Source organism: Adiantum capillus-veneris, chromosome 10 (genome assembly GCF_014529385.1).
Source record: "Adiantum capillus-veneris isolate H3 chromosome 10, ASM1452938v2, whole genome shotgun sequence".
NCBI lineage: Eukaryota > Viridiplantae > Streptophyta > Polypodiopsida > Polypodiales > Pteridaceae > Adiantum > Adiantum capillus-veneris.
The window spans coordinates 77,139,215-77,155,649 of NC_140940.1; the positions used below are offsets into that span (position 1 = coordinate 77,139,215).

Genomic DNA, 16,435 nt, shown 5'->3' on the forward strand with positions numbered 1-16,435 from the left:
TCACATCTTGCAAGTTTAGAGACTACAAAACGTCGAGTAAATTGGGTTTGGTGTATGACTAATTTGACATCATTACATTATTGAGAGATCGAAGCATCCATGCCTTCAGAGAACCCCTGCATCGAGAGGGTGGGGATAGGAGAAGTCTGAAGACGTTGGTGCAGCTAAAGTTGGTAGGTGCTAGAAGCAGGCACAAGCGTGGATATGTATGCTGATAGGTGTGGCAGAGTGCTAGAGCAGGTATGAAGACCCTGGGCAGATAGATGACAGCGGGTATGCATGGCTAATGTGGTTCCCTGGGCCAAGAAGGCTCCAGAAAGGGCCAATTGGGATGGCAGGTCCAGGTGTCCGAAGTGCCGAGATAATGCATTGGGCTATAGTGTTGGAGGTGCTGTAGAAGTCAGTCCACACGGCTCCTCAGATGGAGCTATAGGGTGAAAGATATTGAAGTTCAAAGTCGGAGTGGTTTGCAGATCCTCGACAGAAAGGGCAGGTGGAGAGAGGTGGCCAAAGATGGAATGAGTGGATAGACGTGAAGTGCTCGAGTTGTGGAGCATGCCAGTCCTTTCAGACAGTCAATTGGAGCTCAAACGGGGAAGATACGGCCATTTGAAGATACAGCCTTCCCTCGGTGTAGAGGAAGTGAGAGAAAAGGAAGAGAAGTCGACAACCCTACCAATAGGGAGTTACCCATGTGAGTTTCCAAGTTGAGCGGACAAGTGTCTGGTGCTCTGTAAGTTGCTAAAAATGGCCGATGGGCCTCTATAAAACGACTTTTTGTACATTTTTCGGGCTTTTTGCGTGGTGATCAAGAGGAAGCACCGTCAAGTGTATGGGTAGTTTTTTGTTGAATGAAGTGAAGGATTGCCCGACATTTTGTCTATCCCTCCGTCCCCTCTTTCTTTTTTTCTACTTCTCTTTGTGTGTGTCGATGCCAGCGGATGTGAGTGCCTGCGGACAGCTTTGTGTGGTGCAGAGAGAGAGAGAGAGAGAGAGAGAGAGAGAGAGAGAGAGAGAGAGAGAGAGAGAGAGAAAGAGAGAGAGAGGTTTTTTGTGTGCGTTGTTGGAAGGTGCAATAGGAACTATGCAGATGTTGTGAGTGCGTGTGTGTTTGGTCTTGCTGAGCGCGTTGGCGTGTCGGGTTGTGTGCAAGCGATGGTTTGCTAGTGCGAGTGTGTTGTTCGAAGGTGTTTTCCGAGAGGATAGGGGTGCTATGAATACCTTGGGCTATACAGAGGCATTTTTTGTGCATGCTGGGTGTGTTCCCCATTCTCCCCTCTCCAACGAGCACGTTTCACAAGAGATTCACTTATGACATCATGAGAACTTCTAGAATCAAACAACACAATGATTCACTTATGACATCATGAGAACTTCCAGAATCAAACAACACAATGACCCTTTGACCATTCACATATCCATAACATTTTATGAGTTCATCCTCTTCAAAAGTCCCCTCCTGCTTAGCTTCTTGCTCTACCACACTCATAGCAGTCACTTGAGGGGTAGAGTCAAAAGTTGACGCAGTAGAGGTTTCCTTTTTAGATTCTTTCTTAGGACACTCCTTTTTCATGTGATCCACAATGTGACAATGAAAACGCCTATGCTCCTTTGCATGCAATGTCTGTTCTTACTCACTTAATTGACCACTTAAAACTTCTTGAGCAATCTTTTCATTAGGTGTGAGTTGAGGTTTATCATACTTTCCTTTGCCCTTATCCTTAGAGTTATAACCCTTAGATTGAGATGTAGATGGAGAATTAAATTGAGAAGAAGAATTGGAAGAGTTCTTTATATTCTTACCATTTCCATTAGAATTCTTGTCATGTCCTTAGAGGAGTCATGAGAGGAAGATATAACATTACCTCAGGCCGTCCCTTATTGTGCTTCATCTCTTGGAGTTGAGCCAAGCGTATTGCTTCTTGCATTGTCTTCGGATCACCGGCTTCCACATCAAACTTGATTGAGTGGTCCAATCCAAAGAGAAAGGCCTCTTAACCTTTCCTCATCCGATTTTCACAATTTTCCACCTAACTGAGACACACGGTGAGCCTATGACATCCCAGGTTTACCTTGTTGAGACAAAGTCCGAAAATCCTCTTTCAATCGCTTCAGGTACTCTGGAGGCAAGAAGCGAGTCTTTAGATCCTCCTCGAACTCCTCCCAACCAAGCTCGAGAGAGGGAACGAAGAAAGACTCGGAATGGGCCTGGGAAGCTTAACCGCCCTTGTTGGTGCTTAGCCATCTCAAGGGGAAACTTCCCAAGAAATTTCCCAATTATGGCACAAAAAGCATTTGGAAAAATATCTATCTCTGGCCCCTATTCTCCATGAATCGCCTACAAAATATACATACTCTAGATTGTGAAATCCCTCTTATCATGGCGTGCACATGGAGGATACTGCCATCTCCCTGGGTGGCAACTCCCAAGGACACCCTCACACGAACGGTAGCCAAGTGAGAAGCTAAAACTCGATAAACACACGCAACAACCTTGTGACTGTCGCTAGCATAAACCTCCATACACGAGAATCCATGTGCAAATCACAAAAAAGGAAAAAATAACTTCCAATAGATTCTCACCATCGGCTTGCATGTGCCCCCCTTGCTCCCTTCTCTTGCTAGTAGCGTCCCATACCACCCTATGCAAGAGGGTAGAGAGCTTGTCAGGCTAGGCCATCACGGCCTCATGATCTCCGACGATTTTTAGCACGTTTCCATGACATATGTATGAGCAGAAAGAAGCTTTGATAGAAGTGTTAGCCCCTCGCCGGATCCATTTTGCAGACATGACATGACACAAGCCATACTCACACAAAGACAAGCATAGAGCGGACATCAAACTCGCCTCTCATCCATAGAGCCGATACAGGCTCACCCCTGATCCTTGGAGCTTGCAGCCAATGGGCTAGGATCTACCACAACGGCTGGTGTCCCATACCACCAAGCCCACACCAAGCGCGCGTGTGGGTAGAGTTGCAAAGGTCCTAGAGTCCAAGTGTGGTGATCACACAAGATGTCTCACAATGAGACCTCAGTCATATTCATAGGACTTCTAAAACTCCCTTCAACTAACGGTGCGTTCACATGTAGGATCGGTTCACACTCGCCGTACATATTGCATGTGCCTATCCTGATGTCTGGGGACATAACAAGTGGGAGTCTACTTGTAGAGAGGAGGTGAGATTAGAGCATAGAGGACGAGGATCTGAAGGTATAACAGTATTGTATAGGGAAGAGTTGCAATCCATCATTCATATTGTATGAAGGAATGAACATGCCAGACATATGTGGGTCAAGGTGAGAGTAGAGACAGGTAGACCATTGTACATTGCAATATATTATTTTTCTTCAAGCACATCTCACTATGCATCGCCCAAAGGACAGTTGCCCTACATGATTTTGGATGAGGACATATGGGAGTTCTCTAGGGATGGGGATATCATCCTACTAGGAGACTTTAATGCAAGGATAGCCTAGCGGAAATCTTCCTTTTTTGACATGATTGAGGAGAGGTTAATAGAGAGAGATACCTTGGACTTAGTCGAACCTCACAAGACAAGGAGCCCACAGAGCATGGGAGCTATTGGAGGTGGGGATAGCACATGGACTAGCCATTCTAAATGGCTTGGGGAGATGTCAAACATCAAGCAGTTTTACTTGCTTCCTCACAGACATGGATCCAGCATGGTAGATTATGTGCTAGCCCAAATAGGGTCCATTTCACATATCTAGGAGCTCATAGTGGCGTCCCATCCTCTTGGGGTGGCAGCTGATCATGCAGTCATATCATTTTCAATGGAGTTCCACTAGAGTAGTGGCCATACTTAGGGGTGTATAGGCATGTTCCCGAGATACATTTTTAGTAGAGAGACGAGCGGAGTCTACACATCAGAGATGTATAGACTTCTACGTACAGAGGATCCATGGTGGCCTTTGGGAGAGCTCACTCGAATCTTCATTGAGACTCTACACGTAGCTGTGGTGACATTTTTTTCCCATAGCGAGCCCACAGTGCGGGGACATTGTGGGAGCATGCCCCATAACAGTTGATATGATGAGCAATGCAAAGAGATGAGAGCTCAGCTACAAAGAGAATTTGTTACTGGGGTGACCACCCACACACAATCACATATTCTCTTGCGACACCGTCTACGAAGGAAGAAGGGAGCATTCGTGGCCTACGAGTTGTTCTTGAATCAGGATTCAGGGGAGGCTTGGAGGATGCTTCGGGAGCCATACTTGTTGCTATTAAGTTTTAACTCTCCAGAGACTTGGGGAGTGTATGCAACCTCACTATACACCATGCCACATCACGTCCCTTTGCTCAATCCCCCATAGCCATGCCCACCCTCTTGTACCTTCTTTACCACAGAAATGGTAAAGAAAGCCATTGACAAAAGTTGAGCATGAGGAGATCACAGGACCATGACGCTTTTGTAGCTGAGCACTCCATAGATGCCAAAGACATGATAGCAAATTTACCTCTCATTGATTAAACACGCGCTCGCTGTTGCTGTTCTTTCCCCCCCCCCCCCCCCCCCCCCCCCCCCCACCATCGTGTCCCCCCTGCCCCCTTGCTCGCCATTGCCCTCCCCCCCTTTCTGCTCACCCTGCCTCCCCGCCCGCTGTCTGCCCGCTGCCCACCCGCCTGCCCACCTGCCCTGCCCGCTACCCACCCGCCTACCGCTGCCCTGCCCGCCTGCCCTACCACTGCCCCACTCGCCTGCACATTGCCCCGAGTCCATCTCCTCGCCCTCTTCAATCCTGCTTCACTGGTCTCGACAGCACCTTCAACGTGCTTGGTCCAGCAAGAGGTCTCCGTTCGCGCCGACACCTCTTCGCCCTTTCTTCACAGCAGCAGACACAAATGGAGGCATGTCCACCACAGAGGGACTCCAATGAAGTCCCCTTGAACGACCCCGTTGAGCCCACCATTCGACTTGCTCTCTCACCGACAGAGCAAGCGAGCCTAGCCACAGAGGTGGAACACCTTCAGGCAACTTCCGTCATCTGCAAGATTCTCGACACCCGACCTAGCAGAGGAGAGCTACGTGATCTTCTCCAGGCCGGCTTCTCGCAGAGGTGGGCAAGATCTTGGATGTTCAATCCCTTGGACGCGGCTACTATCAGATAGAGTTCGAGACTTCCGAGACGGCGTCCAAGGTCATCGCAATGAGTCCCTTGGCCATCCGAGCAGTTCGAGCCCACTTTTGACAATGGAGGCATGGTTTTGATCCAGCTACAGATGTTCTGGTAGAGGAGGCAGACCTTCCCATCTCCGTCTGCTTTCCTGGTTTGAGGAGGGAGTACCTACCACTTTTGTCCAAGATAGACTCAAAGATTGGGACTGTCCTGGAGACACCTCGCACGGCAGCCTCTGTAGCTACCAAGGCGGCCGGCGTATTCTGGTTAGGGACACCCAGACTCTCCCGAAGGTCATCCTACTACCTCGGGTGAGTGGGGGTTGGTTTCGATAGAGCGTGGAGTATTCGGGCCTCCCAATTTAGTGTTTCATTTGTCGACAGATGGGCCATCTTGCAAAGGCCTGTCCACGGAGGAGACCCCGGCCTGCACCACAGGCCCAGCCCCAGCCCTCAAGGGCTGGCCAGCAGCAGTAGACAGAGTCACAGAGTACGCAGGCAGAGACAACCTCCGAGCCTGGGGCTCAAGTGGAGGAGGGTTGACAGTAGGTTCGTGGTTGACATCGGCAGGGGCCACCGCGCCAGCCTGGCACTCAGAGTGGTCCCCAGGCTCCTACCCAGCATCAGTGGGTTCCCACACGGAACCATTTTAACTCTCTTCAGCACGACGAGGTCCTTGCTCCAGCCTCACCCTCGACAGCCCCTCCTCCCCCCGAGTTCCCCCCCTCTTTCACCCCCCCCCCCCCCCATCGAGAACTTCTGCCACGAGTCGCTTGGTGAGAAAGGGACAGCCTTTCTTGTGACCCCCTCTTCTGGTGCAGACGTCCCCCTTTGCAACAGTTCCTCGTGGTCTGACGAGCTTCGACATTCGTCGTCGTTGGGATTTCTTTGCCTACGACTTTACACGGTTTCTCAGCGACCCCTCACCAGACCTTGAGGCAGCCTGCTTCAGAGTTCATGTACTGTTCCTTGCAGCTAGGGGGATAGAGGCCTTGGACTCAGCGGTTGGCTTCTCTTTTCCCCTATGCGGCAGGGACCAGGCTGAGTGGACTCTTGACTCAGTGTTGGAGTGGATACAGACACAGGCCCTAGAGTTCTCTCATCACATGGGAGACCTAGGGGTTACAGACTTGCTTTAGACTCTGTGGCCATTGGCCAAGTTATTTGTGACACCTCCAGACTCAGCAGGATGTAGACACATTGTGGTTCACTTCTTTGCTGACAATGAGGACATGGCCAGACTTAAAAGAGTGTGCATGATGTCCGTAGCTTCTTGGGCTTCCGTTCTTACTATTATAAGGTTCATCCGGAACTTTGCCGAGATTGCTTCACCCCTACATGCTTTGCAAAAGAAAGAGGTCACTTCCAAATGGACACAAAGAGAGATTTCAGCTTTGAATCTCTCAAAGGAAAAGATGACTTCGATTGTTTTGCCATATCTGAGCAAATCATTTGTGGTCGAGTGTGATGCATGTGGCAATAGTATTGGGATAGTGTTAATGCAAGATGGTCGGGTAGTAGCCTTTCAAAGCAAAATCTTGCAAGGGCCAGAAAAGCCTATGCAAATCTATGAGAAAGAGCTGCTAGCCGTGATTCATGCGCTTTCAAGTTGGAAACACTACCTGCTAGCTGCTGATTTTGTTGTTTAAATAGACCATCAGACCTTGCGATGCTTCTTGACATTGTCAAAGTAATCTAAAAAGCGTATGCAATGGGAAAACATTCTCTCTATGTTCCACTCTCAGATTGTGCATGTGGAAGGTAAGAAGAATGTTGTGGCTGATGCATTATCAAGAAAGTAACAAATTTCAGATGTGTCAATTCCTTCTCATCATGAGCCTGATGACATGAAGGAACAGTATGCTACTGATGAAGATTTTTCAAGAATCTTTGAGCAATTGCAAGATGGACAATGCCATGAGCAATATCTCCTTAAGGACAGTTTTATGATGATGCATGGCAGACTATGTGTCACTAGGCCATTCGGACATCAAGTTATGGTATAAATTTATGTCGCACCATATACAGGGCATCGTGGTATAGATGTGGCAATGAAAGCGCTCGAGATATTCTTTTATTGCCCTACTTTGAGGAGAGATGTGAATGCCTTTGCGCGAGCATGTGTGATTTTCCAAAAGGTCAAGTTTGACAGGAAAAAGGGTGTGGGTTCATGCGCGATTGCCGAGGCAAGAGCCTCTTGCACGAGTACTTGATTAGCTAGCATCTAATCCCCCATAGGTATAGGCTGATTCGGAGAGATTTCACACGAGAAATCTTGTCCGAATCAAAGAGCAAGTATCCCTATAGGTGCGGGATCTTTAGGGCTTGGGGGATGCGACCGGCATGCCAAACAGAGCCAGAAACAAGAAATTACAGCCTGCTGTGTATTTTTGCAGGTTTAGGGTTTTGACTCTGTTTGATCCCTGATAGTCCCAGGAGTTTCGGGGAAGCTAGGGAATCGTCATATAGGTGTTCAAGTGCGCTTTTGAGGTCGCAAACAAAGAATTCAGCATGTTGTAATTTCTCGCCAGGCTTAGGAAAGTGCCCTAATGCGCCGGGGACCTATATCATGGGGGTTTTGTTTGTGAAGCCACCTACAGCAGTTACGCTTCCGAAACTAGGCTAGAATAGGCCATTTCAGCCCAATAAAAGTGGGACAACACGTAGGGGATTGCAGGTTTTTCTCTAAAGATTAATTGAATAAAGAAATACCGAAAGGGGCGCCAACCTTTGGGGCCAACGCAGTGTCACTGTCTGCTTGGGAGCACTCTAACTGCCAAGCCGTATTTTGTTTGAAGTGTTCAATTCCAGTCACAGGTTTCTTCGTGAAGTTCCATTGTGTCGTAAAATTCGAGTAAAGATCAGGTGAAAGCTAAAGTCTACCGCCCTCTAGCGAGTCTGAGCCGGTTTCATTCACTAGCTACAAAGATCAACACACCACCTAGAGACACCCATTTCCCGAATACAATACGACTTCGTGATCCCAGCATAGAACACGTCCGTCTACAAAGGTTGGTGGTTACTAGTCACCCGGATAAGTGTCTTAGATGCCATCAATTTGAGCACATGGTGAGAGACTGCCCTTCCCACCGTCCTCATCGCTCTAAGCCACAACATCCCCCACCTCAAGGCGTAGCAGAGGGTTGGTAGAAGGCCCCTCGTCGCAATACCTTTGGGCATCCCGATATCCTCCGGACAATTTCCACCACTTAGCGCTGCTCGAGAGCTTCACATATATATATTTTTAAATATATTTTTAGCCCACCATTTTGGGCTTGTACTGACATTATACCTCATTTTGTCTTTGGGCGACTTGGACTTTTCACATTTTCCAAGTGTCCAAATAGACCATTTTAATAAAAGAGTCCCAAAAACCTCGCCACTTGAGTTTTTGGACTTCTAAAAACTTACATTGCTCTCACTGCAGCAAGTGCTCAAGCCTCTTTCTGCCTCTCTACAGTCCACTAGCTCGCACACACGCCGCTGCCCAAACTTACCCAACTTGGGTTCACGAATCTCCTCTTTCACGTTCGTTGCATCCTGTAGCACCATGATCACCAACTCGACAGCTTGTCTCCCTGATACTCACAAGTCTCAACTACTCAGTCGGTTCAGCCGCCACCGGACATAGCCTCTACTTTGCAGCATCCGCCCAAAGCTTCCTCACATTTAGCGATGGAGATAGACTTTCCACATGTGCCATCTTCACAAGCCACTTCTTCCATTCCACTTCCACCCATTGACACTGCAACATCGTCACCCTTTGCCACACGCTCCAACCCACCCACCGCCACCCATGACACTCTATCCTCTCCACCGCTACTGTGTGCCCCACCACCCCCCTCATGCTCCTAGGTCCTTCATAGCTTTTGCGCCTCTAGTTTGGCAGTTTTCTAGAGCTGAGTATAGCAATGACAGCGCTAGTCCGTTTTTGGTTCGGTTGTACGTTTTACGGCGTGCACAAAGGGCATGCTCTCTACTAGGTAGTAGACAGAGTCCTATGCTCTCCTCCTTCCTACCTTTTGTTGGCACGGAGACATGGATAGAGGTCTCAGTTTTGGATTTTGTTCTTCGCCACATCTTGCAGTCTATCCAAACTTGGGCAAGCTACATTTCATCATGCATTGCTACAGACAGACGAACACAGAGTATAGAGCCATAGAATGGCTACATATAGAGTATTGCTATTGTTTACCATTGGTTCTATCTATGGACCATACTACCCTGATCCCTTGCACCATGTGAGTATGGTCAAAGTTCGTAGTTGTAACGGGATGGCGCCACGTGCCAACAGAAAAGAGCAGACAAGACAGCTTTAAACACTTCAAAACAACCAAACTAAGGGAGAGTGCATGACACACAAGAAGGGGAGTGGTGGAGTTCCACCCCAAGAGAGCACTGGCCCCAAACCTTGGCTCCCCTTTCAATATTTCTTTATATTGCTTCAACTAAGTACAACGCCGGAACCCTACACTATGCACTTCCATGCGGATCGTGCTAGAGAACGGGTTCAAAGCACAAATTTGAAGGCCCTTGGCCCTTCAAAAGCAGTTTACATGAAATCATGAAGCCTAAAAGCATCTGGTCCAAAAGCACCTGCTCCAAAACGCATGAGCGCGACTTGTGAAAATCCGTACTACCACATCAGCACGACTTTTGCAGGCGTTCGTATAGTTCCATGTCAGCATGTCAACGGAAATTTCAAGGTTGTCCGCATAGTCATACCACGTCATCATCCGCTTTATTATTTTTCCCCCACCTGGCAAGGATCCAAACTAAGAAATCCAAATTCACCTATCATGCTTCCATCTCGACATGGATATCCAAAGCGGATAGGATAAATAAGGATTTCTTTGCCCACTTCCAAGATTGTCCCAAGGGGACTTTTATTAGAGCCTTAGGTGATTCTGCAGACAGGTTACATATGAATCGTGACAAGGTCCTTGACATAGCTTCAGATCATTTTGAGCATTTTTTTACTGCTAATCAGCTTATTGATGATATTTTTATGTGCCAAAGAGGAGGTTTGATCTCATGTACAGCCCGTGATTACAGAGGCTATGTCCCATACATTACTAGCCCCCTTCTCTATGCAAGACATGCATGATGCCATGGTTGGCCTAGATGGTGCCTCATGTCCCAGAGAGGATGGGCTGACTAGAGTTCCTTTTGGGGTTCTAGGATGTTCTCTGCCCCGTTATGCTTTCAGGTTTGTAGCACATTTTTAACACAGGAGAGATGCCTGCCTCCGTGTGTTTGGAACTTATTTCTCTTATACCAAAAGGTGGAGATGCATCATCCCTCCAACAGTGGAGACCGATCACCCTCCTGTCTTCCGTGTATAAGATCTTCTCTTGCATGATCAATATGAGCTTGAAACCCTTCATGCCCGATCTCATCCATGCTTCGTAAATAGGTTTTGTGCAGGACCTCTGTATTTTGGATAGCATCTTCACTTTCTATGAAGCAATCAAGTGGGCTCGTCAAATAGGTCAGCCTATAGCGTTCATGCTTCTTGATTTTGAGAAGGCTTATGATAGAGTAGTGTGGCACAGAGGCTTTCACTTGGATCAGCCTCAAGATCATGGATACAAGTGGTCTCTCCATGGATCTCCATCCATCATATGTGGGCCCTGATCTATCATGAAGTTCCAAGGTTGGCCCCCATATCTGAACTTCATAAAGCATGGTAGAGGTGAGCAAAGTGTCAAATAGCCACAACCTAATGCGTGGCTCCTGAAACTGCACCCGTGAACATATCGTTTCTAGCCCTATTAATGTTGCATATCCCCTCGTCAAGGTCACCTTGAATACAACACCAAGATATATATATATAGATATACTCCCGAGAGCCAGATTGATACAGAGATTACATGACTAGGGAGTCTCACACTAGCTTGTATGGGGTATCATGACACTCTATGAGACATTTTATAGGGAGAGTACGTACAATAGAGGGTCTTTAGATCCTGTTCACTCTACTACTGGGGTGAAGTAGGGATGCACACTTTCTTCAACTTCGTTTGGATTGTATATTGATAAGATTTTGGACTATATTGAGACAGCAGGGGATAGAGAGGTACAATTGTCAAATGCCACTGATATTGTGCTTGTTTCATACTCTCCAGAGGGTATGCAGAATCAACCTTAGAAAACCAAGGTGATGGTATTAAATACTATAGTGCAGTGCATCAGGAGATCATAATTACTTTTACATATGGACAGGAGATAATATAGTATCTGAACACCTACTTATATATATATATGTAAAAGTAATTCTGATCTCCTGATGCACTGCACTGTAGTATTGAATACCATCACCTTGGTTTTCTAAGGTTGATGGAGATAAGCAGTTGATGCATCTAGATGTCTTTGCATACCCTCTGGAGAGTATGAAATAAGCACAATATCAGCGGCATTTGACAATTGTACCTCTCTATCCCCTGCTGTCTCAATATAGTCCAAAATCTTATCAATATACAATCCAAACGAAGTTGAAGAAAGTGTGCATCCCTACTTCACCCCAGTAGTAGAGTGAACAGGATCTAAAGACCCTCTGTTGTACGTACTCTCCCTATAAAATGTCTCATAGAGTGTCATGATACCCAATACAAGCTAGTGTGAGACTCCCTAGTCATGTAATCTCTGTATCAATCTGGCTCTCGGGAGTATATCAAAGGATGCATGAAATGCTTTGCCACTATACCATCATGATCATGTGCCCTCCCTATGTGCAATCTTTCAATGGCTTCCCTCACCATCTTTGCTGTGAAGAAAGTAGAAGTTGGAGGGAAGGGCTTTGGTGGGTCTAGCAATGGTAACTACTTTGTTATTGTGTATAGAGAGGATGCATATCGTGTCAATGTCTCTATAGAAGTAATGATTGGAGAGGGTGAGTGATCTCTAAAGAGTTACCAAGCCTCCCTAGAACTCCAACTCAAGACCATCTGATAAATATCTCTTCAAGTTGAGCTAAGAAAGCTCTCTTCTTTCACCATATAAGCCATCGGAAGATTACGTGACCGCCAATATGTGATGTCTCCCAAAGGCACCTCTCGATGTAGCCAAGCTCTCGTCTCTCAACATTCATCATCATACCAACTATTCTGAGGCATGCTCCTACACTGTGGTCTCCTAGTAAACTCAAAGTAGGGAAAAGTTGTGGCTGGTATCAACTCTGTCAATATCTGAGTGAGCGCAAATCTATAGGGGTTCTCCCCTTCTAGAAGATAGTAGAGGTGTTCTTTATACACTCCATTTGTATCTCTGTAAAAGTGGTATCTCAAATGGCGATGTGCTGAACGATGAAAGCCACCAATAGTGTAAGTAAAATCTAATCCAACAAGTCTGGACGAGACTGATAATTAAATGCATGATATAAGTGACGTGGGGGCCAAAACGTAATCCACAGTGCGAGCACCATGTCTATGATGGAAGCAAGTGAAGTTCCTGAAGAGGAGTATCTATCAAGGCTGTTCAAAATGGCCAATCCATGTGTTGTGCCCATTTTAATGAGCTAGCTCCCATGCTCTATAAGTCCTCAGCATCCTCCGAGTTCTTGGAGAGCCCCATCTCATTGGAGTCTAGCTCTCTCAACATCTCCCCGGAAGTGTCAAAGAAGGATGCACAATAACATGGAGTCCTAGCATTGAAATCTCCGAGTAGGATGACATCTCCATCCCTCAAGAATCCCTAAATATCCTCATCTAGTATCATGTACGGTGATTGCCCCTTAGGCAAGCATAATGAGATGTGCTAAGAGGGAAGTAACATATGGCAAGGTAGAGAGCTCTACCCTCTGCTCTTAACTCTGACCTACATAAAGCAGGAACTCCCATGTCTATGAACCACTTGAATGATAGGGTGTAACTCCTCTTTAAATAACACTACTGCTACTCCGGATCCTCTACTACTATGCTCATTACGAGCCAACTGTCTGCATGTGCTCTCCCATATATATCCATTCACCCTCGTCCCTCTCTGAAGGAATCCTCAAATGCTCCAACATCCAATCGTATTGAGCCATTGCAATTACATACCGCAAGCTTTAGGTTGGTCCCATAGATGGCCGGTATTTCTTGTGCAACAATTACTTGCAGTTGATAATGTTGTGGTGGTCCAAAGCTGGGACAATATCCCAAGTGTCAGCAGCTTGGAGTGCGTCCAACACTTCATGAATAGCTTGCTCCCAAAAGGGCACCTCAGGAGAGGCCAATGCCTTGTGAAGAGGGATATGAAGTTTCTCTTCAATGGGTTTGGGAAGTGCTCCTCAACTTTCTCTTCATCAAGAACAATGGCAAAGCATGTGGCATCATAAATTTTTCGAAGAGAATGGTTGCGGTGACTAGTGCCTATGTCTGTGGGAGAGGCTGTGCCGGGCTCATTGAGTGGTGAGGTATGGGATTTTGACGGCTGTGATTCCACTTCATCGATGCCAGAAGGGATTGGAAAACAGAGTAGCAAGATGCCAAGAGGTGAAGTGGATGATGTAGATTGTGAGGAGAAACCGGTGAGGATGATATCTGAATAAGGGGGTGTTAGCACGCTGAATTCAATGAAGACTTGCATATGGATTGCTAGCGGATGTGCATTTGTACAGTGCGTCATGTGTAGACCATGGTGGGTGTTGCTGCGGGTGAGAAAAGAGGTGGTGTGTTGATTGGAATGGTGCTCTGTTGAGGTGTGTGTACTTCTGACAGTAGTGCCGGAGGTGTGTGTGTGTGTGCAAGATTTACAAAAAAAAAAAGTGTGTGTGTGCAAGAGTTATTTATAGTCGGTGAGGAACTTTTTGTCTACTCTCTGCCCATCTGCTCTACTGCTGCTCAAGGATAAATGCATACAACCATGACAATGTGTGCCCAATCATAATAGTACGGTAGTTTCCAGGCTCTGTAGGATCATCTGCCTTGAAGATAGGCACAATAGTAGACATTCTGTAAGTCTCAGGTAGACCCTCGCACATGACACGATTGAACAGAACTGCAAGAACCTTTGTCAACATATCTCTAGCATGTATAAAGTGTTCTGCTGCGAGACCATCATGATCATAGGCCCTCTTGGTCCTTATCCTGTCAATGGCAGTCTTTCCCATCTCAGTGGTAAAGAAGGTAAAGAGAGAGAATATGTGTGTGTGTGTGTGTTTTAGCTTCCTCCCTCCAATATACCACATAACAACAGTATTTGATGTTTCTTTTGTAGGTTTTGGCAGGAAAATCTTTTGCGATGGTGATGGAAACTCCTAATGCACCAAAAGATGTAACCTTCTTCTGTTCCCAAAATGCTTGTGCAGATGTGTTCAAACCTAAACAAAGGACGGGAAGGGGCATAAGCTCTACTCATTAGATTTGAGGCACACAACTTGACTTGAAAAGTAATAACTGTTGTACTTATTGCAGTTGGCAACTTGGTTGTTACCAGTTACACTACGCATGATTAATTCTATTCAAATCCATGAAATACTTCAAGCATGGATCGAGCTGCTATGTTTATTGGTTCCAAAACTTTCCTTGAGAGTAAGAGTCCAGATCTGATGATGCTCGTGTTTATATGTTATGTTCTGCAGAAGTTTTTATTCATTTGTATTGTTTCCAATTTTTCAAAATGTCAACTCCAAAATGCCTGTCACGTAATCCCACCATCATATCTGAAAGTTCTTTTTCCTGCTTGAACTAAACTTTTGGTAAAACAAGAATTTGATATCATTTCTTTAATTTAAGTGCTTTGTGAAAATCCACTAAGCAACAATATAGCCTCCTCCTCTCTACCTGTTTCTACTCAATCAAGGTCCTTGGGCATTTACACGTGCTCACTCACCTCGATATCAGCCAACCAGCAGGTAGCTTCATCAGCTCGCCGATCCAGCGACCTTCCTCTCCGTGTGCTAATGCTATCCTTCGTCAAACTTCTTAGCCACCTTCAACTTTGGCTCACATTCACTGAACATTCTCTCGAGAGTCAACATCAAGTTTCTAACCTCTCAACTGAAGATGCAGATGATCATGTGAGAGGTTTGTGTCTTCATGAAGAAGTCGGGTCTCACCTAAGAAGATACCTACTTGGTGATGGCTCCATCTACATTGGACAGGCTCACAGACAAGTGGTACAGCCAGTCCACAGAAAACTACTATAAAGCGCTAATGAAGGCCTTTTGCACTGCCTTGCAATCCCAGGACTGTCAAAAAAAAGCTCCAGGCGAGCTAGGGAACCTTGTGCTAAAAGCTGGCGAGATGTTTGCCAAGCAATGAAGAGGATTTAGGCCCTGCTGGCCATGTTGCCTCAGCAATCAGGAGACTTTATAGTAAGAAAATGGGTCAAGAAGGCTCTCCTTAAGGCATCCAATTAGAAGCTCAGAGAGTCTCTCAAACTAGACTCTACCCTAGACAAATTTATTGCTACAGCTACGAGAATAGGAGGTAGGAGACTGTTCACAGAGTATTCTGGAGCTATGTCAGCCACTGCCTGGTTGCGGAAGGGGTGAACCGTGATCATAGTCCGTAAGGCTGCTGACCGGAAAGGGTTTGGTCCTCATCCATTCATGCCGGCTTTGTTGGCTTTGGAGGGAAAATGGTCGACTGAGGTGTAGTTGGGACAAGGTGATATGGGTGGAGAGCTGACGGGGAGACCAAGTTCCTGAGTTGAGGCGAGGATGTAGAGGCTTGGGGAGGAGGTGGTAGTGGGGGTGAGGGGCTTCGAGCAGGTAAGGAGGGTGGTCGCTTCCTGTGATAGTACTTAAGAGTACTCTTAAGGGGATTGACATGAGTGTTCCCAGACTACCTTGTATGGGTCATACATGAGCATTACTACAGACAGACCAGCTCGGCCTAAACAGGCTATGTAGGTAGACCAGCTTGGACAATCGACCTGCTTTAAAGAGTTGTCCTCCTTGGGCTGGACTAGTATACTATTTTTACTGCTTGGAGAGCTGTCTTACTTGGGCTGGTCTAGCACACTAGACTAGTAAAGTTAGCCAACTTGGACTGGTAGAGGACCAACATAACTAGACGAGCTTGAACGAGTTTAGTCTGCTTCAGTTGGTAAGTGGAGAGGTTGACCAGCTTTAACTAGTTTAGCTTAACCAGTGCAACTTGAACTAGTCCACCAGCTTCGGGCTAATGGATCACCTTGAGTAGTCAACCAATCAGCCAACTTGGACTAGTTTACTGAACCCAGTGCAGGTGAGCGAATGACGGACAAGAAACTTGAGTGATCCGGATTCCTCGCTTCTAGTTACCCTGTCTTTCCCTCCTTTGTGTCCACCTCAAGCTGCATGCTCAACATAGCTGCTTGTTGGG

At 46.6% G+C, this 16,435-nt stretch overlaps 1 protein-coding gene across 4 annotated transcripts in view; it reads left to right on the top strand.

Annotated features, from left to right (window-relative positions):
• Nucleotides 1–16,435, top strand: part of LOC147449099 (uncharacterized) — a 212,664-nt gene that overhangs the window by 105,080 nt on the left and 91,149 nt on the right. For all 4 annotated transcript variants that reach the window (XM_086521674.1, XM_086521677.1, XM_086521676.1 and 1 more), the window contains 2 exons: nt 14,343–14,399; nt 14,540–14,656. In XM_086521674.1, the coding sequence (XP_086377800.1) occupies nt 14,343–14,399; nt 14,540–14,656 (174 nt within the window). The remainder of the gene's footprint in view (nt 1–14,342; nt 14,400–14,539; nt 14,657–16,435) is intronic.